This window comes from Larus michahellis, chromosome 20, assembly GCF_964199755.1.
Source record: "Larus michahellis chromosome 20, bLarMic1.1, whole genome shotgun sequence".
NCBI classification, from domain to species: Eukaryota; Metazoa; Chordata; class Aves; order Charadriiformes; family Laridae; genus Larus; species Larus michahellis.
Genome location: NC_133915.1, coordinates 6018969 through 6043333, shown reverse-complemented (window position 1 = coordinate 6043333; position 24365 = coordinate 6018969). Strand labels below are relative to the sequence as shown.

The 24365-nt window shown below is 53.2% G+C and overlaps 1 protein-coding gene across 1 annotated transcript in view; it reads right to left on the bottom strand.

The window, feature by feature from the left end:
- The window catches only part of BIN3 (bridging integrator 3), a 45819-nt gene that overhangs the window by 7555 nt on the left and 13899 nt on the right, over positions 1-24365 (bottom strand). Inside the window, exons 3-7 of the mRNA XM_074563932.1 lie at positions 19125-19165; positions 18452-18513; positions 13244-13380; positions 12878-12918; positions 1250-1391 (exon numbers count right to left, since the gene is read on the bottom strand). Of these exons, the coding sequence (XP_074420033.1) occupies positions 1250-1391; positions 12878-12918; positions 13244-13380; positions 18452-18513; positions 19125-19165 (423 nt within the window). The remainder of the gene's footprint in view (positions 1-1249; positions 1392-12877; positions 12919-13243; positions 13381-18451; positions 18514-19124; positions 19166-24365) is intronic.

The window sequence follows — 24365 nt, the reverse complement described above, 5'->3', positions numbered from 1 at the left end:
GGTGGGCTGTGAAATATTAGACGGGTTCAAGTCTGCCACTTAATCCCGGTGCCATTCCGACGGGAGGGGGGGAGAAAACCGGCCAGCCCAGCCCAGCCCAGCCGCGGCGCCGGACCCGCTCCCCGGGACAAGGCGCCGGAGGGATGGGACGAACAAAACCTGAAATAATATCAGGCTTCAGTAGATCTGAGAGGAAAACGAGCAAATTCGTCGTCTGCCACGGGGCCTGGGGTGGAGTTCAGGTGGGGGCCCCAAAGAGCAGAAGACTTTGAGAAAAAAAAAAAGCTCTGAAAGGGAAGACGCAAATTTGCCGCTCAATAAAAATACCCGGATGAGATTAGGCTATTTCCCATCAAATCTGTGGATCTCTCTGATGCCTTAAAGGATTCTTTAAGGCTCCCGCGGGCGTTTATTTTGCGGGGCGAGAATTAGATCACACAGAAGTTCATTAAGGGGGGAAAAAAAATAAATATTAAATAACTAAAACCTGCTTAATCACCAGGACAAAAGCATTCCCATTTTTCCAGCCCCAGCTTTAGTCACCGAGGCTAAGCGAAATAAGCTGCTTACTATTAAATCGGGGGTTTCTTTTGTTAAGGCTGATAGGGCTGTTCTTTAACACAAAACTTCCTTTTTTGTGATGGAAAGCCAGCAGAAAATACACGTTCTTTGACGCCGAGAAAGTCAACTGCTCCTTCGGGGATCAAGCAAGGTTCTGCAGGAGCGACAGATTTGAGGAGAAACGCTGGTGTAGATTTAATTAAAAATAAATAAATAAATAAATGAATAAATAAACCCATCATAATTTTGCTAAAATTTGGGAGAGAGAAAAGAATCTGGCGAAGCTTCCTGCTAACCAATTACTGCAATTTTCCAAGACGAATTTCGGCAACAGGTGGCAAACAGAAAGCCTCGAATCGCTCTGATCTTCCCCTTTTCCCACCCAAGATGCGGAGGTCGGGGTGGGGGGGTGGGGGGGGGAGGCGGTGGGGGATGAAATCCCGCGGCTTTTATCCCATTCGATTTCGGAAAACTGGCTTTTTTTTCCCCTTCGCTCGAGCGCCCGAACTCGCATTGCCGTTACCGAGCGCCCTGCGCGGCGCTTTTACACCCTTCCCCAATGTTTTTATTTCACGGAGGGGCTCGGCATGGATGTGAAATCCTAGGCGGGGTGGGGGGGGGAAAAAGCTCTTCCCCAGTTTTCCCGCTGGCTCTGCTCGGGTTTTTGGGTCCGGGAGCGTCTGGGTACCTGGTGTAACTTGGCGAGGACGGGGCCGGTCCTCTCCTTCTCCTCGTATTTCTCCACCTTGGACTGCAGGCGCTTGTAGTCCTGCAGCGTCTGCTCCCGTCTCTTCACCGCCATGTTCAAGCTGGGAAAAACGCTGCTAAACCTGGGGAAAGGATGAAAAGGGAAATTTTTTAATTTTTTTTTTTGGGGGGGGGGGTGGGGGGGGGGTGGGACGCAGATTCCGAGACGATCTCCCAGCCGAAAGCGCCCCGAATAATTCCGGATGCGCGGCAAAAACCCGCAGGGGTTTAAACCAAGCCTGTGGCGAACACCGACGCTTTCACCGCCATCTTCCAGGAGACCGGAAGAAAATACGAAGCGATATATATAAAGCTTTTTTTTCCAAAGCCTTGCCAGGGTGCGGGGTTTGAGAGGGGAACTAGAAGCACGTGCTTGGGTTGTTTTGTATTTTTATTTTTTTTTTGGGGTGGATTCCTGTGTCCAAGGGTGTGTTTTGAAATAATAACAAGAAAAAAACCAAACCAACCCAGCCAATTTTGCAAAGCCTGGTAAAAGTACTCCGAAGGTCCCAACCTGCTGCTGAGTTCTCCTGCCAGCCCTTCTGCTTTTACCATTAGTTCTTTATTTTTAACAGTTTGCCCCCCCCCTCCCACCGCCGCCCCGGGCTCTTCCAGCTGCTGTATTCCAGAACATGGAGAGCCAGGACGGGGAGCTGGGACGGGGGGAGGGGGGGGGGGACGGAAACTGCGGCAGAAAACAAAGCTGTTAACTCCACAAAGCGAACCAAAAAGCAAAAAAAATAAACAACTTCCCCCCGCCCCCCCAAATATAGAATTAGCTAATGCGGTTAATTCCCCCACCAGCGCGTTTGGAAAAGGAAAGGAGCCGGGCGAGGAGGTGAATCAAAAGTCCGGGGCGGGGCGGGGGGGGGGGGGGCGGAAAAAACAAAAAAAGAAATATGAAGTGCAAAAATTGAAGTGCAAAATACGAAGTGCTTTTTTTGGGGGGGTGATTTTCGGGGGTTGCAAACCCCAGAGCTTGCCCGGCTCCGACCCCCACGCCGAAGGATTAACAGCGGCCAACAATTAGGCGGGCTTACGGGATGATTCGTCCGATGAAAACGTGTTACAAACGGTGGAAACGGGAACACCTGACGGCGGAGACGAGAGGGAATTATTTTTGAAGGCGACAGGAGAAGGGAAAGCCAGAAACCGGCTCGTCTCCCAAATTGCAGTAAATCAAATTATAGCGGTGGGGACCGCGCCGGTGCCGGGCTCTGGGTTGGTATGAGACGGGTCACAGTACTTCTGGATATATTAATTTAATCTCCACAAATCATAGGGTTATTTTTTTTTGGGGGGGGAAGGGGGCAAGGCCGGGAACCGGTCGTGAAAAATGTGTACAAAGCAGCTTGGTGATGATTTTCGCCAAGCAAACTGCTTTCTTTCGAATGGGCAAAAAACCCCAAAACTAAACAAACAAACAAAAAAAACCAACAAAGAGATAACAATCCGTCTATAATCTAGGCTGGGGAAATTAGGAAAAAGAAAAACATTAGGAAATGTCAGGAAGAAGAAAACATCAGGAGAAAGAAAAACACACATCTGACTTTACGACTGATTGGCTTTAGACGGAATCGGGCGCGGGGTTAAGACGGAGGCATCCGGGTTCCAAGAAAACCATGGGCATCCTCAAGCCCTGCAGAGCCACCCCGTCCCCTATTAAAAAGAAAAATAATCTAATTTTTCCGACGCTGTGGTCGCCCCGGAGGGTGTTAATATGCCGGACCCGGGGGGTGTGTGCGGAGGCAAAGCTTCACCGATGCGCAAGGGGCAAGCGCCAGAAGGGAGGGAAAAGGGGAAACATTTGTGTTTAAGCGTTTCTGTTCAAGCGTTTGCGTTCCAGCATCCCGCCGGGAGACGACGAACGGGGGGATGGGGTCCCCGCGGGCCGGGGACGAGCGGGGCCGGTCCCTGTGCGGCTCTCCTGGGCTCCCCCCCGGGGGATATTCTCCTCCCGACGGCGACTATTGCGGGACGTGGCGTCGGGAGCAACCTGCAAAAGTCATCAGGGAGCTCGCCCCAGCGTCGCCCAGCGTCACCCAGCATCGTCACCCTGCCCGGCTGCCCTGACATTGCTTTTTATGGTCCCCTTCCCACACCGCTCCCTATTATATTTAAACACCGCGGCTGTGCTGAGCTCCGGGCTCTCACCATCTCCTCGGCTGCTATAAAATCTCTCCTCCCTCTACATAAAGTCCCCAAAAAATACGCCCTGGGAGGGGTGGGGGAATGGGGCCGGGCAGGACGGACCGCAGGGAAGGGGGTACCCAGGTTTGGGGAGGGGGCGGGGGGTGTCTCCTGGGTATAAAAGCACAGACGCTCTTTGCCGAGGGCGCACAGGTAACGCCAGCAGCTCGCGGTGGCAGATTCTGCCGAAATTTCCCCCAATTCTTCAGGAGGCGGCAATAAAAAGGAAGGATCCCGTCAGGCCAGCGGCTCCCGGCTTTATTTTTGGGTTATATCCTTGACGGGGCGGGTTTGGTAACGGCACGCTGCTCCGGTGGGAGCGACACAGGACTCACTTCTCTTCTAATGCCTGGGAAAACTGCCCTTTTAGAAGCCTCTGGTGTCTGAGCTGGTGAAAATATTTACTTTATCGCCAGCGACGGTACGCGGGATTCAAGATCTCAGTGGTTTTGAGCTCGCCAGGTGCGGGGATGAGGAGGAGCGAGACCCGGGCGCTTGGCCCAAGGTGCCAACGGGGTTATTTCATACCACGAACGGCACATTCCGTAGAAATCAGAGAGTTTGCTGAGGGGTTTTCTCTCTCTCCTGTGATGCCTGTGACCCTGAGATCTCCTCGCCCCGGTGCCGGAGCCCCGAGCCCTCGCAGGGTCCCACACCGGCTGTCCCCTACTGTATATTTCATATTGGTATCGGGATCAACACTGGTTCTTTAGTATTATTAATGTTAATTATTTAGTCTTATGCTATTAAATCTATTTATATCTCAACCCTCGTAGTTCCTTGGTTTTCCTCAATTCCCCTTCCCGGGTGGGGAGGGCTCATCGGGTGAGAGAATAGTTGTCTAAACGACAATAAATTGTGGGTTTCTCAGACCGTAACACACACACGGCCCCCTTACCCCTCCCCATCGCAGCCGAAAGCGGGGCAGGAGCACGACGCAGCTCACGGGGGCGAATGGAGCTGCTCCTCTGCGATGTGCCTCCGGGCTGGGAAACGTGGGAGGAGATGGCCCGGAGCTGGGAAATCCTCCTTTCCCCGCTCCGCAGGGAGCCTGTGCCCCAAACGCCGAGCCGTGGCCATCCCCTCCAGGGCCACCAAGCCACCAAGCGTGGCCTGGCTGCGGCCGTCACATCCCTCAACCCTTAGAAGACGCGTATCGAGAAGACGCCTCAAAGATGCTGAGCCGGTACCCAACGCTAGCTTTTCAACGGCGGTTTTTTCCCGCAACGGACCAGCTTTTGAGCCCTTTCTCCCACACGCTCGGCCCTTCCGCGGTCGGTGCTGGCACATTAAAAAGAGCCACGAGACACCGGAGAATTAACACGCAGCCATTTTTACATCTTACCAACGCGCGACCGCAGGGGAAGAGCGAACCCTTGAGCTCAGCTGAGAACGCAGAAGCCGAGCAGCGACACAGTTTCCCTTCGCTTTGAAGTCAAATCTGGTTTTAAAAAAGGGAAAAAGGCTTGATTCCTAATATCAACTCGGCGCGATTTTGCAGCCCGTAATGGAAGGACGCTGTACTCCGGCAGCGCTTTAAAAAAATAAAATAGCTAGAGCGCTGGATCTGAAGAGGCTGTTACCGTGTAGGCACAGCAACTACTGTCTCACAAGGACTTTTAATGCATAGATTATACGCTGTATTTCAGAGAGATGGGGGGGAGAAGAAGCTCAGCCATTAATAAAACGCACCGCGCCGTCTCCCTGGTTCCAACCCACCTCCCCGCAGCCCCGGCTCCATCAGCGATAAGCGACGGGTTGTTGAGGGATGCGCACGGGAGGGCTCGATCCGCCCCCTATGAGATGCTCAAGGGGTTTTAAAGGCCGCAAAGTTGACACCCCTGTGAGTCTTTCCCCAGCAACCGCAGCGTGGGGATTTCTAAGGTGCTGGCAAACCCCACGTGGCAGCTGAGGTTGTCCCGGTGTGGTGGTTCTGCACCGCCGGCACCAGTGGGAAGGACCAGACCAGCCATGGCTCCTTCAAGACACCAACGGAGAGCCAACCGAGGTCTCCCTGGGCCAACCAAGGTCTTCTTGTGCCAACTGAGGTCTCCCTGGGCCAACCAAGGTTGTTGTGCCAACCGAGGTCTCCCTGTGCCAACCGAGGTCTTCTTGTGCCATCCAAGCTCTCCCTGGGCCATCCAAGCTCTCTGTGCCAACCAAGCTCTCCGTGCCAACCAAGCTCTCCCTGGGCCATCCAAGGTCTCCCTCTGCCATCCGAGCTCTCCCTGTGCCATCTGAGGTCTTGTGCCATCCAAGCTCTCCCTGTGTCACCGAGCTCTCCATGTGCCATCCAAGGTCTCCCTGGGCCACCCAAGCTCTCCTTGGGCCATCCAAGGTCTTCTTGTGCCAATCGAGGTCTCCCTGTGCCATCCAAGATCTCTCTTTGCCAACCAAGCTCCCCCGTGAGTCACCTGGATTAATTTTCACGCCGGATCAGCCCAGCCCCAGCAGGGAAGGATGCTCCTTCCTCGGCCTGAGCTGGGTCGAGGCGAGAAGCTGCCTCCAGCCCCTGAAGGAATTACTCCGTATGAATTCCCTATCAACCCAGCAGCTCTGAAATTCCCCCCTGGAGTTCAGAAAAAAGCGGGTTTCTTGCCCATGTTGAAGTCCTGCCTGGGTTTTTTCTCCCCGTGTGTACAGAAATACGATTCCAAGCCATGCGCCAGGGGTGGTAAACACCCCGTGAAGGCTGATAGGGAGATACGGGCTCCACCACTGCCAAGTTATTCCAATGACTTAATAAATTGCTGCATTTCACACGTCATCCCAGTGTCTTCGCAAATATCTCAAGCATGTTATTTACAAATGCTCCTGGCAGAAAGGCCGGCTACAAACCCTCCAAAAGCTCCTGCCATCCACAAACACATCCCTCAGCCTCCCAAGCCCTGCAAGAACGTTCCTAGGAGGATCTCAAAGCTTTGCCAAAGCCCCTGGCTGAGCATCGCAGACCCTCCTGGCCCCCGCAGACGTCCGTGGTGCCAGCAGACGAGGAGCATCATCGGTGCCATGGGCGGTGAGGAACCTCCAAACAGCATCAGCCACTCCGGAAATAAAGTCTGAACAATTAAACCCAGAATTTTAGCATTTTAGCCCGACCAGGGAAGCCTGAGAAGCAAATCCATGGTCATTTCACCCATCCATTCCCCCCCCACACCGAGCAAGGGCAACGACTGTATGATTCCTCCTGCTGCAGAGTGCTCCGGGAAGCAGAGATGGAAAGCCCTGGAGCAGATGTGGGTATTTATTATAATTTATTGATAAGCCCAGCACCATCCTCCTCCCTACGCTCCACCCAGACCCTGCTTCTGTAGGGGATGAGAGGCTCTGACAGCCGTAACCACTCACAAATCCCCAGCGCCGCCCTCTCTTACTCCATACTTTTTTTTCTTTTTTTTTTTTTTTTTTTTTTAAATACAAAGCCGAGAAAATCAAAGCCGACTTAAAAAGAAAATTTGGTGGGTACGGTGCTACAAAGCCCAGAGCGGGAGCGAAGGTAAAACAGCAGCACGGGGCATTAGAGCCCCCGCCACGAAAGCAGCTTGCAGAATAAGCCGCCGTTGTTCCCTGTCACTTTTTAGGCAAGGCTGCTGAGAGGGGATTACAGCCCAGGCGGCTTAAAAGGAGCAGGTGAGGGGAGATACGCAGGGATAACGAAAAGAAAATACAAATTACTGTCTCCCCGCTGCTGCGGGGGGGAGAGGGGGAACGTACCGGCGAACTCCTCTTAGGATGACAGTTTAGCCTTGGAGGAAAAAAAAAAAAAAAAAAAAGTATAAATCACCCGCTTCTCTGAATTATAAATCGTGTTGCCAGCTCGTCTCCACGCCAGCCTCCCCTCAGCTTCCCCTAATGAAAGGACGGGGTTGGTGAGACACAGCCGCGGGAGAAGATAAAAGTGCCACCGGGATTCCCGGCGCGGCCGGATTCGTTCGTTAGTCAGCCCAGCTGACACGTCTGGGCCTCGAAAACTTAAAAACTTCTCTCCTTCTCTGATCGGAGGCTCCTGGTGAGCCCAGCGAGCGGCTTTTTGTGGGGACGCTGGGGGAACGGGACCGTCCCATCACCTCCCCGAGCACCCCGGCTTCTCCTCTCCATCCCCGCTGCCCCCAGGCACCCCCGATGCCTCCCCGACGCTCGCCCTGCAGCTTCCACCACCCCCGTTTTCAGTCTCGCAATGCAAAAGAGGCGCTAAGGCTTTGGCAAAGGGAAAAATAATAGTAAAACCTTTATTTTTTCCCCATTTGCAAGTGTCTCGAGCACTTTCATTGGCAGCCCCGTGAGCCGGACAAGGCTGGAAGCACACGTGCTCTTCCCTATGGCATTATTTTAGGGACAACAGCTGGGAAAATGAATGCGAAAGGAAGCGGGCAGGGTCTGCGGCTGGCACCAGACAGGGGAAAAAAAGGAATGAAAGAGTTGGGGAGCGTGAGATGCAGAAGAAAGGGCCGGTGGGTGAGACGAGGAGGAAGCTCGGAGAGGCACAAGGATGGCCGAGCGTGAGGCCGAAGCATCTGGGCTATGTCGGGGGATGCCTGCCATTCCTCAGCCTGTGCCCACACGTCCGTCATGGGCCCCCGTCCACCCACCAGGAAGGGGGGGGGGGAAATTAAAACCAGCCCTTCCGATGAGAGCGAAAAGGAACAGAAAGGAAGATGCCGGTAGAAAAAAAGCAACGAGCTGGGGGGATTAGGCTGAGAGCCCCGCGCGGCGGGAGGGGGCCAGGCAGCCATGTGGCTAGCTTTGTGCACGAAATCCTCATTAGGGGCTCGTTAAGGACATGAAAGCGGCTTTTCCTGCTTCCGGTCCCCGGCACCCCTGGGGCCGCTGGCGGCCGGTGATCTGCTTCGGGAGGAAAGGCAGCTCGAGGGGTCACGTTAACGGCAGGGTTATGGGAAGAAGACGAAGACCCCCCTGGTCTGTGGATGCCAAGCACCGGTTGCTATCATGGAGTCACGGAACGGTTTGCGTTGGAAGGGACCTTAAAGGCCACCCAGTGCCACCCCCTGCCCTGGGCAGGGACACCTCCCACCAGCCCAGGTTGCTCCAAGCCCCGGCCAACCTGCCCTTGAACCCCTCCAGGGATGGGGCAGCCACAGCTGCTCTGGGCAACCTGGGCCAGGGGCTCACCCCCCTCACAGCAAACAATTCCTTCCCCAGATCTCATCTCAATCTCCCCTCTGTCAGTGTAAAACCTTTCCCCCTCGTCCCATGGCTCCCCTCCCTGCTCCAGAGTCCCTCCCCAGCTTTCCTGGAGCCCCTTTAGGGACTGGAAGGGGCTGGAAGGTCTCCCCGGAGCCTTCTCTTCTCCAGGCTGAACCCCCCCAACTCTCCCAGCCTGTCCCCACAGCAGAGGGGCTCCAGCCCTCCCAGCATCTCTGTGCCCTGTTGCCGGCAGATACTTGCTGACGTACAGCTCTAATTGAATTTACACATCAAGCTGCTCCCGGATCACACCTCTGGGACCTCCTGCTGCTGCTGCTGGCACCCAGGTGGCAGCACCCCTTGGGTGGTGGCAGCACCCCTTGGGTCACCCCTGCCAAAGCTTCTCCCTGTCGGCTCGGAGCCGAGGGGACGGTACCACGACAGGGTGACCACGACATCCCGATGCTGACGGGATGGTCAAACATCTGCGGGAGGGTCAAACAGCTGGAATTTGTTACCTCCAGACCCCCACGGCAACAAAAATCGTCTCCAAACGTGAAAAGCATTAAAACCCACAGATCTCCAAACCACCTGGCTTCTTTAAGCTGCTTCCTTCCTTCAACGCTGCCACACAGTATGTAATATTGAGACGACAATACACCCTCTAGCCCCATCCCCGATCCAGCCAACGCTCCTCACCCAAGCCGGAGTGAAGAACTGGAAGAGCCAAGCAAAAACCAGCTGTTTTTCTCCCCCTCCCTTGCCCCAAATCCGCGGATCTGCCGGGAATTTACGCAGGCATCTCCCAAAGAGGAGAGCAGCTCCCTCCCGACCTTTCCCCGCTCCCCCCCCCAGCTCCGTGCCCAACCCACACGCTAAAATATGCAATATTCTCATTAGAGCTTTGCTCCTTCCCTGAAGTTAAATGAGCAATTCCCAGCCAAGGGCTTCTCGGGGCCCAAAAAGCCAAACTCTGAACAACCCCACGGGCCCCAGAAGCAGAAGGATTTAAACAATACGAGCCTCCACACCCCCCTTCTAAATCTACTACCGCTTTCTTCTAACGCGGTTTAACAAATTCTCCAGTATTTGTCTGAAACCTACTATCCCTGGCCAACGGACTGGAGCTTTTACCGCACATGTGCCTCTGATTACAATATATTCCCGCTAATGATAATTGCTTGCATTATACTTATCTGTTTCTTTGCCTAATAAACGAGAAAAGACCACCAGTGAAGATGTAATAAAGCGCAGCTGGTGTAGGAAAAGCCTTTTTCTAGGTCAGAGCAAGTTTGGGAGAGGCTGGGGAGGACTGTCTCCGCGAGGGGAAGCAATACCTAACTGGAAATACGAAGAGCTCCTCAAGGCAGCTTTCATTAATCTGAAACTTTTATCCCAGAACCGTTGCCGGGGTTTATTTGCCAGCAGGACGAGGGGAGGTGCAAGCTCCGCGGTTCTCTCCTCTGCATCTCATTAGCCTCAAAACGGACCCTTGGGCTCCTTAAAAAAAAAAAAAAACAATGTTCCCGGCCGCACGACTGGGCCGTGCACGTACCTACGCTCGCCGAGAGTCCCAAAAAGGGGAAGGAAAGGAACATTTTTTTTTTTGCTCGGCGGGGGGACACAGCCTCTCCGAGCATGAAACGTTAAGCTGTTTAAGAGCACGCAGCAGCTCTTTGCAGGTGCCAAAGGGCAGGAAGAGGAGAGGGGGGGAAACCCCCCCCCCCCCACCACCACCGTATTCAAGTGCAATGGAAATTTTGGAAGTTGGAGAGAATCGCCAAGGCTGGAACGCAGCCCGGAGGGCAAAGCGAACACCCTGACGTTTAACGAAGGGCTGATAACCAGCGAGATGAGCGTTCCGCCTGGCGAGATGAAACCTCCCGGCACCGCGCTGGGGCCAAGGGGGAACAAACCAACCCTCCCCGCGTCCGGGAATAACTCAGCTATTTCCCCAAAATTTCCCCACGGCAGGAATAATCCAGCAATAACCCAGCCTCAAACCCAAAGCGAGAGGAACGGGGTCTTTCCCCTTCGCCACCATTGGGGATACGGCGGCAGCTCGAGCGTCTCGAGCCAAACGCTGCACAAATGCGGAATAAGAGTTTGGCAACATGGAAATGGCTTTATCGTCCGGGAGTACCAGCCCCATACACTGCCCAGGGTTTAAAACGCACGTCCAGGTTTGCAAAGTCTTTCATTTTCATCAGCTAACACAAGCTGGGGGAAAAAAAAACAACCACCACCAAAATCCACGAAGATTTCAGAGACACAAGCCCTTCTTCCAATTTTAACAGAATGCTGGAAGAAAAAGTTAATGTATCTTTCATGAGGACAATCTAGATAATAAGCAACACAATTCCGCAGCACAAGGCTGGATTTTTTTTTCTTTCTTTCTTTCTTTCTTTCTTTCTTCATTTTTTTTTTCTTTCTAAATAATGAAGAATTTCAGGTCGCGGATAGACGACCAAGGTAAAACTTGAGTCACCAAACATCCCCCGGATAGAAACGCAGCGTAACTTCACGCGCTAAGTGCTGTATGAGGTTTTTACTTTCAGATTCGGGCAGAAACAACTACTTTTTTAAAAAAAAAAAAAGAAAGAAACAACAAAAAAACCCCACCCTGTGTCAAACCTAAACTAAAATTGTTATTCAGCAATTTGCAACACTTACTGTCATATTAAAGTCATTTTATTTTCTTTTCGCTCGCTCTGTTCTTGTAGCAAAATAGCAACAGCTCAGGATTTCAGGAGCCGTTTGGTACGGCGACTGAGGCACCCCTCCAGCGTTCGGGGGGGGCACACGCAGCCCGTGACACTGGGACCGGCTGCTGACGCCGGTGGCAATTGTGCCGACAGAGGGGAACCGCGCCAGGGGAGAGTGGGGTGACACAACTGCGGCGGTGCCGAGGCACGACTGAGGACTGACGCACCGTACCACACCGGTTAGCAAGGAACTGGGGGGCAAATATGGAATCCTGCTACCGGAATAATCACAGAATCACAGAATGGTTTGGGTTGGGAGGGACCTTAAAGCCCACCCAGTGCCACCCCCTGCCCTGGGCAGGGACACCTCCCACCAGCCCAGCTTGCTCCAAGCCCCGGCCAACCTGCCCTTGAACCCCTCCAGGGATGGGGCAGCCACAGCTTCTCTGGGCAACCTGGGCCAGGGGCTCACCCCCCTCACAGCAAACAATTTCTTCCCCAGATCTCATCTCAATCTCCCCTCTGTCAGTGTAAAACCCTTCCCCCTCGTCCCATGGCTCCCCTCCCTGCTCCAGAGTCCCTCCCCAGCTTTCCTGGAGCCCCTTTAGGGACTGGAAGGGGCTCCAAGGTCTCCCCGGAGCCTTCTCTTCTCCAGGCTGAACCCCCCCAGCTCTCTCAGCCTGTCCCCCCAGCAGAGGGGCTCCAGCCCTCAGATCAATACTGCTGGAAACAGCTCTGCACTCGCTCCCTGATAAAGATTTATCTCCAAGCCCCGTAATCTGTAGATGGGCACGGTGACGGGGCGGCTCTGTGGGACTGCCCTCCACGTGCACCCTTTTCCTGCAGAGGTTTGCGAAGTCTTGCCCCAGGGTCTGAGACATCCCAGCCCGGAGCAGTTCCCAGCCCGGGACAGGGGATGCCGGCGGTTTTCTGTCCGTCCCTGCTCCCTGTCTAGCTACGATGGCTCTGCCACGTCCCTTTCCTGCACCGATCTATGATTTATAAACATAAAAGAACTTTCACTAAAAGCAAGCTTCTACCATTTTTTTTATTGTTTAGAAAACTTCCAAAGGAAAAAAAACTTCTCTTCCAACACCTAAATACTCTCCACCCTGGGTTGGATGGCACTGCTGCCCGCAGGGGAGCTCCCCACTCCATTTTTCCCCTTTGGATGGAGCAAAGTGTTGGCAGTGACCAACAGATCAAGGGAGAGAAGCTGGAGGCTTTGATGCCTTCAGCGTCACACAGCTCTTTAGGTGTTCGTTCCTCTCAGGTCTTCTTTAAAGTACAGATAAAGACATCTGGCAGGCTAAGACACAAGGGCATAGACTCAACTCAACCATCCCAGCCCTCCGTGCCCCGGTTGGAAAGGGAGGAAGATGCCATTTTGTCACCGGGAGGTGAACTATTACCTCTTTAGGAAGGGCTGATGTCTAACCCGACAGCATCTCTCCGGATGATACACATCCCTAAAGTACACGCTTATGACAAACACTCGATATGGCTCATGAGACGACGTTGGTACTTACTTTTTCAAAGGCTCTATGACTGTCTTCTGGATCTGATTCACCTGTTGAAAGCAAAAGGGATGATTATATGTCAGGCTTGTCGAAAAAGCCTGTTTGCACAACGATACCTGTTTGCACAGTGCCTCCCATAGGATGATGTGAGCTTCTGAGCACAACCACGATGCCCTTTAACCAAAAACCAGCACAATTCTCCCATGTGCTCGGGGTCAGCTGCAGTACCCAGTACGACTGGGCAGAAGAAGAGTAAGATTATCGAGAAATTCAGGAAGGAAGGATCTTGGAGATGATGCCAAAAAAGAGAAGGAAGGTCTGTCTGGAAGGGCGAGATCCCACCACCAGCACACCCTGGTCTCCCCTTCTTCTCACCTTCTCCTGGTTGAAAGAGTCCATCCTCTTCATCGCTGTGTCGAAGGCCGTGACCATCTCCAGAAAGGCGGGCTCCTGTTCGCACAGGGGGTTGGACAGAAGGTCCGAAGAGATTTTGACGGCCGACTTGGACATGGCTGGGGACAACGGGAGCGGAGAGCATGCAAAGGAAAGCAGAAAGGGTCAGGTCTCAGCGGCTGCCCGCAGTCACAACTGGCTCCTGCATCTACAAAGGGCAAAAATCAGGGACTTCAACCACCAAAGAGGGTTGAGCACAACTTCCCAAGAAGATATTCAACATCGGTTGAGGGAAAAGAAAGGAAGAGCCACCAATCCATTCACGTAAACACCCAGAGAACTGTTTTTCTATAAGTTAAGCCTGCACCACTCCGATGCACGGCTTGTGATGTTGCCAGAAATAATACCAGACTAACAAAAGCACTGTTCTCCTAAAAAAACCCACATGTAGATGGGCTTTTTTCTACATCTTTTCTCGACAGACTATTAAGTGTCACTCTCAGTCGCACTAGAGCTCTTCCACAATGACGAAAAATCACAGTCCATTAAGTCTTTCAAATGGCTTTACAAAAATATAGATTTGAAGTGGATTTAGTGCTGGTGGAAAAGGAGCAGACTGACAGGACTGGAAGATGAGTTTTCTCTTTTTCCTCTCCAAATAGGCACTACACGAGCAGCAGAGACACGAGCTGGCGAAGCGCTTTCCCTCAAGGAGCCGAAATTTTCCGCCTGTTGGAGACCAGCCCTGCGAAACGCAGAGGCTGAAGGTTCTTCAGACCCTGAGATTGCCACCGGGAAATCCAGAAACACCCGGTGACACGCTGACGGGCTTCACTTCTGCTTGTTTTCCATCAGCCGCGTCTCTCTTCCCATCCACACACTCGGTCTGCAAAGGGAAAATTAAATCCCTACCACAGGACCACTAGAAAAGAGCAAGAAAATAGCTAAGGTGCAGAATGGGGGGGGGGGGGAAAGATGAATAAAAAGGCAAGCATTAATATAAATCGGAACAAAGAAGAAAGAAGAAAAGTCCTGGGTGCTAAAAAAAAAAAATAAATGTTCTTTTTCGTCAGCGCTGTTGCTGGAAGTTATTCCAGTTTAAGATCAGAAAGCCAGATGCTTTAGCCGTGCTACAGATGAGCTTTGGAAAGACTCCTACTGTACTCACTCCGATATTAAAAGTTAAAGTCATCTGAATAATGGGGCTTAAGATCATAAATCAAGGGGTTAAACATTCTGATTTAAAGGTTATACACAATTATACAGAGAGCTCAGAAGCTAAATAGCTGGGAAGCTCAATGCAGAACGAGACACTAACTATGGAATAACAAAGCTACCGTATCCGTCTATTATCCAAACATTAAGGGTTTAGGCATTTAAACCTTTAAACAGATGGGATATAATCCATATGTGTGACCACATCTGAGGAAGGATTTGTGCCAAAATGGGACGGAGTTAAGGATGGCAGAACTCCTTCAGCTGGAAGAAAAATGAGTTTCCCTTCCCAAGGAGAGCACTGAAAGCGCACTGTAGCGAGGGGAGCCGCGGGGTCACGCCGAGAGGCCAAAACCCGGGGCTTTTCAGGCACGTTCCGCGGGATTTTGGGCAAAGGCGCTTCCCCTCACCTGCAGAGCTGTGAGAGAGCAGCCGGGGGGGACTCTGCAGCCCCACGGCAGCTCCGCAGACCCCAGCAGGGTGCAGCCCCCCCATGGCGCGCAGGGAGCCGGGACCTCGGGAGGGCATCGCCTGGTCCCACCTCCACGTGCCGGGTGGTGAGCCCTGGCTTCACACTCAACGGGGACAGCACTGGTGTGGGAGAGGAGAGGAGAGGGAGCGGTAGAAGGAGGAGAAGAAGGAGAAGGAGAAGAGGAGAAGGGGAGAAGGGGAGAAGGGGAGAAGGAGAAGGGAAGGAGAAGGAGAAGGAGAAGGAGAAGGAGAAGGAGAAGGAGAAGGGGAGAAAGAGAAGGAGAAGGAGAAGGGGAGAAGGGGAGAAGGAGAGAAGGAGAGAAGGGGAGAAGGGGAGAAGGGGAAGGAGCAGGGGAGAAGGGGAAGGAGCGGGGGAGAAGGGAAGGAGAAGGAGAAGGGGAGAAGGAGAAGGAGAAGAAGAAGGAGAAGAAGGAGAAGGAGAAGGAGAAGGAGAAGGAGAAGGAGAAGAAGAAGGAGAAGAAGGAGAAGGAGAAGGAGAAGGAGAAGAAGGGGAGAAGGAGAGAAGGAGGAGAAGGAGGAGAAGGAGAAGGAGAAGGAGAAGGAGAAGGAGAAGGAGAAGGAAGGAGGGAGGAGAGGAGAAGGAAAAGAGGGAGCAGAGAGGAGAGGGGAGGGGAGGAGAGGAGAAAGAAGAAAGGGAGAAGGAGAAGAGAGGAGAGGGAGAGGGCGGAGAAGGAGAAGAGAGGGGGAAGGAGAAGAGAGAGAAGAGAGGAGAGGGGAGGAGAGGGAGAGGGGAGGGAAAAGGGAGAAGAGGGTAGGAAAAGGAGAGGAGAAGAGAGGGAGAAGGGAGGAGAGGGAAAAGAGAGGGAAATGAGAGAAGAGGGGAGGAGAAGTAGAGGAGAAGGAGAAGAGAGGGAGAGGAGGGAGAGGGAGAAGAGGCAAGGAGAGGATCACCTGCCCCGTGGGGCGGTCTTCAGGGGGGTCTGTGCTGCACATAAAGCATGCGGGACATGACTCCAATTAAAGGAAGTGACTTTAGAGAGTCCCTGCTTGTTTGCATCACCATAAAAGTATCGGAGAACAGCCAGGCACGCTCCAGAGAGCAAAACTGAGCCACCGTGATCCAGTGCGTCACCTGCATCTCATTTCAAAAGGAGAGCTTTGTCTCCTACTAAAGAACATCCTTAAGATCCTATTTTGTTTGGAAAGAGGGTGGCGAAGGGGGTTAGTGATCTTTCGGCACCGTACCGAGAGGGCTCTAATAGCCCGTACCCTGCTCCCAGCCACACTGCCACAGCTGGCAGGGCAGCGGCTGAGCCTCGCAGGAACGTTCTCCTCCAAGAAGGAATCGTCTCGTTTTAAGCTGAGTCTTTTTTTTTGGCAGAAGGTGGAGACTCGAGCCCCCAGGTCCAGTTTGCCAGGGAGTGTTTGCAGGCTGTGAATAACCAACCCCCTCAGCACAGAGGTAAAGGGGAAGGAATAAGAGCCTCAGGAAAACACAACCACCCTGATACGCTGCCATCCTCGTCGGATACAAGCTGGATGTCGGCTGAGCAAGCGCAGCTATCTCCTCTAGGGCATGGGCACTGCCAGGTGAGGAAAGCAGTCCTCAGTGCTTGATCATGGAATGGTTTGGGTTGGGAGGGACCTTAAAGCCCACCCAGTGCCACCCCCTGCCCTGGGCAGGGACACCTCCCACCAGCCCAGGCTGCTCCAAGCCCCGGCCAACCTGCCCTTGAACCCCTCCAGGGATGGGGCAGCCACAGCTTCTCTGGCCAACCTGGGCCAGGGGCTCACCCCCCTCACAGCAAACAATTCCTTCCCCAGATCTCATCTCAATCTCCCCTCTGTCAGTGTAAAACCCTTCCCCCTCGTCCCATGGCTCCCCTCCCTGCTCCAGAGTCCCTCCCCAGCTTTCCTGGAGCCCCTTTAGGGCCTGGAAGGGGCTCCAAGGTCTCCGCGGAGCCTTCTCTTCTCCTCCTTTTCCTTCAGCCATCCCTCACCAGACCACGTTCAAAATCTTCCCTTTACACTCATGATTTCATGCCTTTAAATGAGAAATCAGATCTTAACTGGATCTGGCCAAGGCTCATTTGTGACTCTGCCATGTAGCAGAACGGAAAAAGAAAGTCCTCCCACAGCTCCTCTGGGACTTGAAATGCTCCATATAAACAACGCCCACTGCAAGGGAGGGGAGGGGAATCCTTAACAAGGAAAAACTTACCAAGGATCCCTGACAATGACCAAAGTCCCCAGAAAGGGCAGTTTTCACCCTGGAAAGGAGTCCTGGCAGCGCCGGTTACTGGTGCTTTTCCCACCGCTCTCCCCGTGCAAGCACAGGCGCGGTTCTGGGAAGGGTGGGAGAGCGCAGGGAAGAGCCGGGATCCGTGTTTACGTCTGGCAACATCCGAGCGTGCACACACGCACACATATACACACAGGTGAGAGCCTGTAGCATGGGAAGCCCCCAGATTTGCCAGCCCCGCCGCTGGCAGAGCTCCCGGTAGGGCGCCTTCCCACTCCTCTGCCCCTCTCTGAACCCAACTCCCACCAGATGAGTCTTGGACCGGTTCAGCCCACACCTGTTTGCGCTGGTGCATCTGCTTTGGCTCCGGAGCTGTGGGGGCCCGGTACAAATAGGGACTACAAACTACACGCTGAGGGAAAAAAAAAAAAAACCCAAAAAAACCCATCTGTGTTTAAAACTGCCTGTTTCTGCAGGCTGCCCTGCTCGGTTCAACAACCAGGCAATCCACCGAATCCACTTCTCCGGATGGCTCCGTCTTCTCCTCTCGCCCATCTCGGTTTAAAGCCTGCGTCACGCAGTGCGGTCACATCGGTTTTTATACTAGAAAAGCCATGAATGGAGCGGGCACGGGTTGCCGTGCCTTGGGAGGGGACACCTGAAGGGCAGATGTCACCCGTCGCAGGCGGCACACGCAGACATGGCTTGTTTATTGCTTCCTCCATCGCCCACTGCCACGAGGCCAAGCCAAAGCTGGCAGCCCCCAAGGGGAGGAGCAGGGTTGTTGCTGAAGGAGAGCTGCTGGGTCAGCAGTTCAGGCGTGAAACACCTCCAGCCATGCCTACGTGGGGCTCTGCAGACCCCCCCAAAGCCTCGTCCCACCCTCCTCTGGCTTCAGATAGCACAAGGTGCCCTCGAGTGACGCAGGTGAATATTCATCGCTCAACACAATAGGCTCAGCTGGAGACTGCTCCTGCTTGCCTGATGTGAAAACTGGAATAATTACTCCTTTTTTTGGTTGCAGAAAGTGAGGGAAAGAAGAGAAAGTGACTTGTCCAAGGCCACACAGTGAGGCGCAGCTCAAGAGACAGGGACGAAGCCCGTAACATACTTTCTGTTCCCTTGGTTGAGATACTGCTCGGCAGCCCTCGTGCAGATGGCCTTGTAACTAAGCAAACTGAGTGGGACTGAGATCTAGATTTGTTTTCCAGACTTGTCACAGATTACTCATGTGATCTTGAGAAAGTCACTTCATCTCTTTGTGGCCAAGTTCACAGTCTATGTATCCTACAGTCACATACCCAAGTCCGCATCTGTGCTTTTCTTCATATCCTTCTGAAGTTTTTTGGTCTGATCTTCCAATCTGAAAGATGGGAGAACAAGGCAAAGTCTGAATCTTGGAAAGAAACAAACCCGAGCGTATCATACATGCAACAAATCATTTACGGGCTGAATATGCTGGCTTCTGTTCCCAGTTAAAAATATCCAGGCAAGGCTCTACGAAGTTCAGTGCTGCCCAACCTTTTCTGGGGGTTTTCAGATGGTTTTCAACCTTTTCAGGTTGGTAATCCCTGATTCAAAAGTCACCTATTTTCTTAAGCTTACCACAAACGGTAAAGCCAAATGCTTCCAGGTGATAAGCGTGAGCTTATGTGACACGGTCGGTGCGGTAAAACCAATATGTGTCCTCAGAGGCGTCGAGCTGTTCGGTGACCCCACAGTTTTCTGGCAATTTGACACACTTTACTTCAGAGCTGCCATAATCTGCAAACCTCAGCCCCACTGCAAATACTTCTTAGGACACCTTTGAACGCCCAGCCGCCAGAGAAACTCCGAAGAATTAGAAATTACAGGGCGGCGAGCGATTTGCTGGGAAGAGCGCAACTGGCTAAAATTTCCTGGGAAGACGCGAGAAGAGGGCACGAGAGAGAAGTATGCTACTGTTCCTGTTTTACCAGTGTGGTTGATACTTACTGCTGAAGCTTTCCATATTCCCTTTCAAAGTCTCTCTCCACCTGTGGAAAGAAGAGATGGAAATCAGTTCAAAGCCGCTGCAGAGCCTGGAGTGGCAACTAACTACCTGTGCGGGGAAACCTCTCCCCGGGAAATGCCTCCGTGAAGCCAGGGAAGCACACGCTGGGAGTTACACTTCAAAAGTAAATGAAGTCTTGGGGTGTTTTTTTTCTTTCAGACTCTCTTAGAGCAAAAGACACGGCCACCAACTGCGTCAGCCCGTTCCACGGATGTGCTCCAGCACATGAATTGGAAGCCGAGAGAGTAAATGGGAATGCCTCAGAAGCAGAGAGATCGCAACTTAGCACGCACCGACGCAGGCGCCCACAGCTCAGCTCACTGCCGGCGGGGGACGAGCCCGGTTTCTCTTCCAGAGCCTTTTCCAGAGGCTTCTCCTTCTCCCTGCGGTGGCTCTGCCCATGGCTGGCTGCCAGACCCCCACCCAGCCGCTCTCTCCTGCCCCATCCTCAACAGGACGGGGGTTTTCACCCCATAAACCCCTCTCGAAGCCATTACTGAACCCTCCGCTCTCCGTGTGATTCGCCCCCTCGATGCTCTCCTTATCCCTGCAATAGCTCCCAGCCCAAGCGGACGGTGGGGCTTCTCACCTGCGCGCAGAGCTAAAGAACAGCCTTCTCCCGATGCTACATCAATGACTGCTTCCTCCTACTTGCTATCTGGCAGCAAATCTCCAGCGATACAAGATATTTTAAGGAACTTTCCTTCCATGCTGACTGTTTTAACACACGCTTAAACATTCATTCCACACCTCGCCGACCGAATAAGCAAATGGATTTCGATTGACCAGCCAAGAGTAAATACATGCGCTTTTTGTTGTCATGGGATCAAAACTGGGTTCATTTGTGTTGTCAAGCTACCACGCTATTAAGGAAACGCTAAGTGTTGCGAGCAGCCAGGACGAGAAGGATCCAAAGGTTTGTTCCAAATCTTCGTGCTGTCCTCGGGATTTCAAACCCAGGCTCGATGTAACAGCATTCTGTGAAAGCAGAACGCTTAATGGGGACATTTGCTTTTCAATCAAAATTGCTACGGAAAAAAAAAAAACAACAGTATTTTAAGAGACGGAGCGCAGTAATCCTGGGTTGTTTTTTTTTTTTTTTTAGAACCTCCTTTTCTAAATATCTTTTTGCTCTGCACTTTCAGCCGCACTTGAACCCCGATCCGAAGGCAGGCAGTGAGGGGCGTGCCGAGTCTCGGCCCCGTCGCCCGGTGGCCAGCTGTCCGCACCATCAGCTCCCTCCATCCGGGGGACGCGGGCTGGCTCTCCCCGCCGATATAAAAAAAAAAAAAAAAAGACAACAAAAAAAACCAAAACCAAACCCCTCCGTCCAGCTCCAACTCCCTTTCACGCTGCTAAAAATGGTCTCTGGAGAACAGGCAGGGAGCAGTGTGGGGGCAGCTCACACGACTCCTGCCCGGTTCGCAGTTCTGCAGAAATCCGCAGCAGCTGGTGCCTGGAGGTCAGGTAACCAGCACATAGTAAAAAATCACCCTCGATTTCTATGGCTGTTCCGGCTGCTAAAATAACCAGGGAGTATTGCACTCTATTTATATGCCTTATGTGTGAATTGTTTTGGTTGCAAACCAGAGAGGCTCGGGCATGACTCAAAAATATGTCCTTTGAAGGCTTGGTGGTATCATTGCCCTGGCGTGGAGCTCCAGCCCTCTCCGTGCTTGGGAGGAGGCTGCTCAGCAATCAGAATCATAGAATTTTAGGGGTTCAAAGGGACCTTAAAGGCCACCCAGTGCCACCCCCTGCCCTGGGCAGGGACACCTCCCACCAGCCCAGCTTGCTCCAAGCCCCGGCCAACCTGCCCTTGAACCCCTCCAGGGATGGGGCAGCCACAGCTTCTCTGGGCAACCTGGGCCAGGGGCTCACCCCCCTCACAGCAAACAATTTCTTCCCCAGATCTCATCTCAATCTCCCCTCTGTCAGTGTAAAACCCTTTCCCCTCGTCCCATGGCTCCCCTCCCTGCTCCAGAGTCCCTCCCCAGCTTTCCTGGAGCCCCTTTAGGGCCTGGAAGGGGCTCCAAGGTCTCCGCGGAGCCTTCTCTTCTCCAGGCTGAACCCCCCCAGCTCTCTCAGCCTGTCCCCCCAGCAGAGGGGCTCCAGCCCTCCCAGCATCTCTGGGGCCTCCTCCGTTCCCGCTCCAACCAGTTCCTCCAAGAACCGGAGGGTGTGACCACGAAATGAAGACCACCTGCAAAGATCGGCAGTATCTGCCCCATCCCTTTTGCTGCTCGATTCCCCCGTTACTGTGCGAGGAGCAAAAGGCATCGTCACCTAACGGCTACAAAGGAAAGCCAAACTTCCCCGCCCTGCGACCCTCCGGGTGACGCGAACCCCCGAATTTTCCAAGGTTTCCAAGCTTCCCCGAAACACCCAACCCTGGTTATCCTGTGCGCTTTCTATGTACGCTGGAGGTGAATCTACGAGGCGGCACTTCAGCCTGACTCACATCTCCAGTGCCATTCCAGGCAGAGACAGCTGCCCGAGGATTGCTCTTATTTTTCACGCCCACAGGAGCAACTGGCTACCAGTCATCGCAGTCTGCGGGCTGGTGGAGCCCTCCCAGTCATCGCTGCTCTCGTCGGAGCCCGGAGACACGACGCAAACAGCAAGAAGCAGGGTCCCCCATGCAGGAGACGGAGAAGATCCGCTCTCGGGTGCTCCCAACCTCCAGATTTACAGGCGGCAGCCAGCGGTGGATCAGAGGAGGACAAGCGGAGAGCAAGCCAAGCACATTTTGCAGAGCACAGAGTAATTCCCGCTCCCATCCGTGGCCACACATACCTGACACTCACGGCAAAAGGCTATGGATAGGATTATCACGTTAAGAGTAACGAGAACAAGAAGTACAGGCGAGGAAAATTACAATATCCCGAAGGGAAGTTTCCGTAATATTAAAATAAGCCCACTTCTCCGAAAACTCAAAATCAAAACGTGTTTCTGTATTGAACACTTTTTCTTCTAGGCATACGGGCTAGTTAATGCAAGATTGCTCGTCTCCGGGTTTTTATTTAAATCTACATAAAGAACGACGAGTTCTCAAAAGAAATGAAATAAAACAACCTCCTCCTTTTTTCACCCAGTTATTTTTGTTTGCAAACACTGGGCCTTTCCACCTGCGATAACATCCCTCCTGCTTGAAGGGCGATATCATAATCGACACCATGGTTACAAGGCAACGAAGCAAGACCAAAGCCAACACTACAAAGAGATGGAAATAAGGGACTGTGATGAACCTTCTCATTCCCCTGAGGTTAATTTCTTTTCCTGGAGGAGGAGGAGGACTAGCTGATTTCTACATGTTCCAGTGGTCTCAGCCTCTTCGTGGGGCTTCCTCCTCCCTCCTCTCCAAAAAAAAAAAAGAAACCCATATAATTAGGCCAGAAATTCTGCTGTAACCTGGAACTTCTGCTGAGCTTTTGCCATCCCATCAAGCACGAGGAGAATCGAGGTAAGTAATGGGGGTGAATATTCGCTCTGCGTCCGACAGCGGAGCCCGGAGGCAAAGAAACGCTGCGGAGTGCAGGCGTATCTGGGATTTTGTGGGTTTCGCCACCCAACAAGCTCTCCAAATCCCTGTAGAGTGAGAAAATTTCAAGGAAGGCTGCTTAGGTGGCACGCTGAAAGGGCAAAAGGATGCACCTCTGAACCGCAGAGACCACTATGTCCCGCTGAAAATCGAAGGAAGAGAGTGAAAATGAGCAAAACCATTTAACCGGCATCCCTTCATTTCACCCCAACATTTCTGCGACATTTACTCCGTTCTTTCGGGATTTCCAGCTCGCTGGTGGAGCCCGATGGAAAGGCGCTGAGGGCCGGCAGCTGCAGTGGAATCCTCCTGCTCATGGAGCTCCTCCGTCCAACATCCCTGGGGAAGGCAGAGCTGCTGGGATGAGTCAAGGAGGGGAGGCTTGGCAGGCGTGCGGGGCCCACAGCTCAGGTCTCCGCTCCCTGCCAAAGCTGACTCACCCAAGGTTAGCCAGCGAGGAGGAGGAGGAAGGCGAGAGCCTTCTGAGTCAGCTCCGGCAGGCAGGGAGAGAGGGAGGCAGGGGTAAAACCTGGGTGATGTGAAGGGCCCGGGCACTGTCCTTGTCCCAAGAGGGAATGGGAGCTCCTCCAGCTTCCAACCCAGCTCTGCGCCCCGTGGGGACGCGTGGCCGGCTTTTCTTCCCGGCTACCTGCCGGCTCGGATAAAGCCAAGCCCCGGTGAAGAGCAGGGCACAACCTTGGGGTGACGCAGATGAACTTCAGCGAGCCGGAGCTGCAGGAGAGCTGGGAAGACAACCGCAGCCCTGGTTCCAGCGTAACCTCTGCCGGGACCGACGTTGTCCTGGGGGGAGGGAAGAACATCTCTGCCGTAAGAGGCTTCATCGCCGCAGCGGATTTGAGCAATAAACATTCTGCGGAGAGATATAATTCTAACAGGTTTAACTCCTATCACTGGGCATTAGTTTAATTGGGGTGCGTTGCCGTGTCCTCTGCGGCTCCGCTGACAGCAGGTCCTTCTCTGCGCATTAGATCCTCCCACCCGGCTCCCGGCCTCTCGGCCAGCCCGGTGACAGATGCTCTTTTCAGGGGAGAGGAGGGGAGAGATTACGGCTGTCTGGAATCGGATTTGCCCAGGTTAAGGTGGAAACAAAGCAGAGGCACGTCTGGGGGGCGGGAGATCACTTCGGTTCACCAGCCGATATTTTCTACGGGGGTTTCCTTCTACCTGAAGAGCTAAACTGTGGCTGACACCATGCCCTTCTTCAAAGGCTCAGGAGCGAGTGGGCATGGGGAGTCATGACTAATTCCCTCTGCAGCCCAGGCAAATTGCTTTTCAGGAGTACTGCCGGCCTAGATTTGACACCAGCCCCAGCATCGTTTCATCGAGTAAAGAAAAAAAGGCTCGCTGGCGAGAGAAACCTCTCTCAGCAAAGCCATTCTCCCCTTTCCTGCGCTCCAGTTCCACCCCTCGCGGAGAGCCAAATCAGTTAGATCCTAACAAACGTCTTTTTTTTTTTTTTTTTTTTTTTCCTTCTTTCTTCCTCCCCCCCTCCTCTTTTGTGGTCCAATCTCGGCGAGTGGGAGATCCTCTACCCGCAACCACTTCCCTTCCGATGGGCTTGGGATGCAAGCCCTGGAGATGCCGCACCTTCCCACTTCCTGCAGCGGGCTCCAGAGGCCAA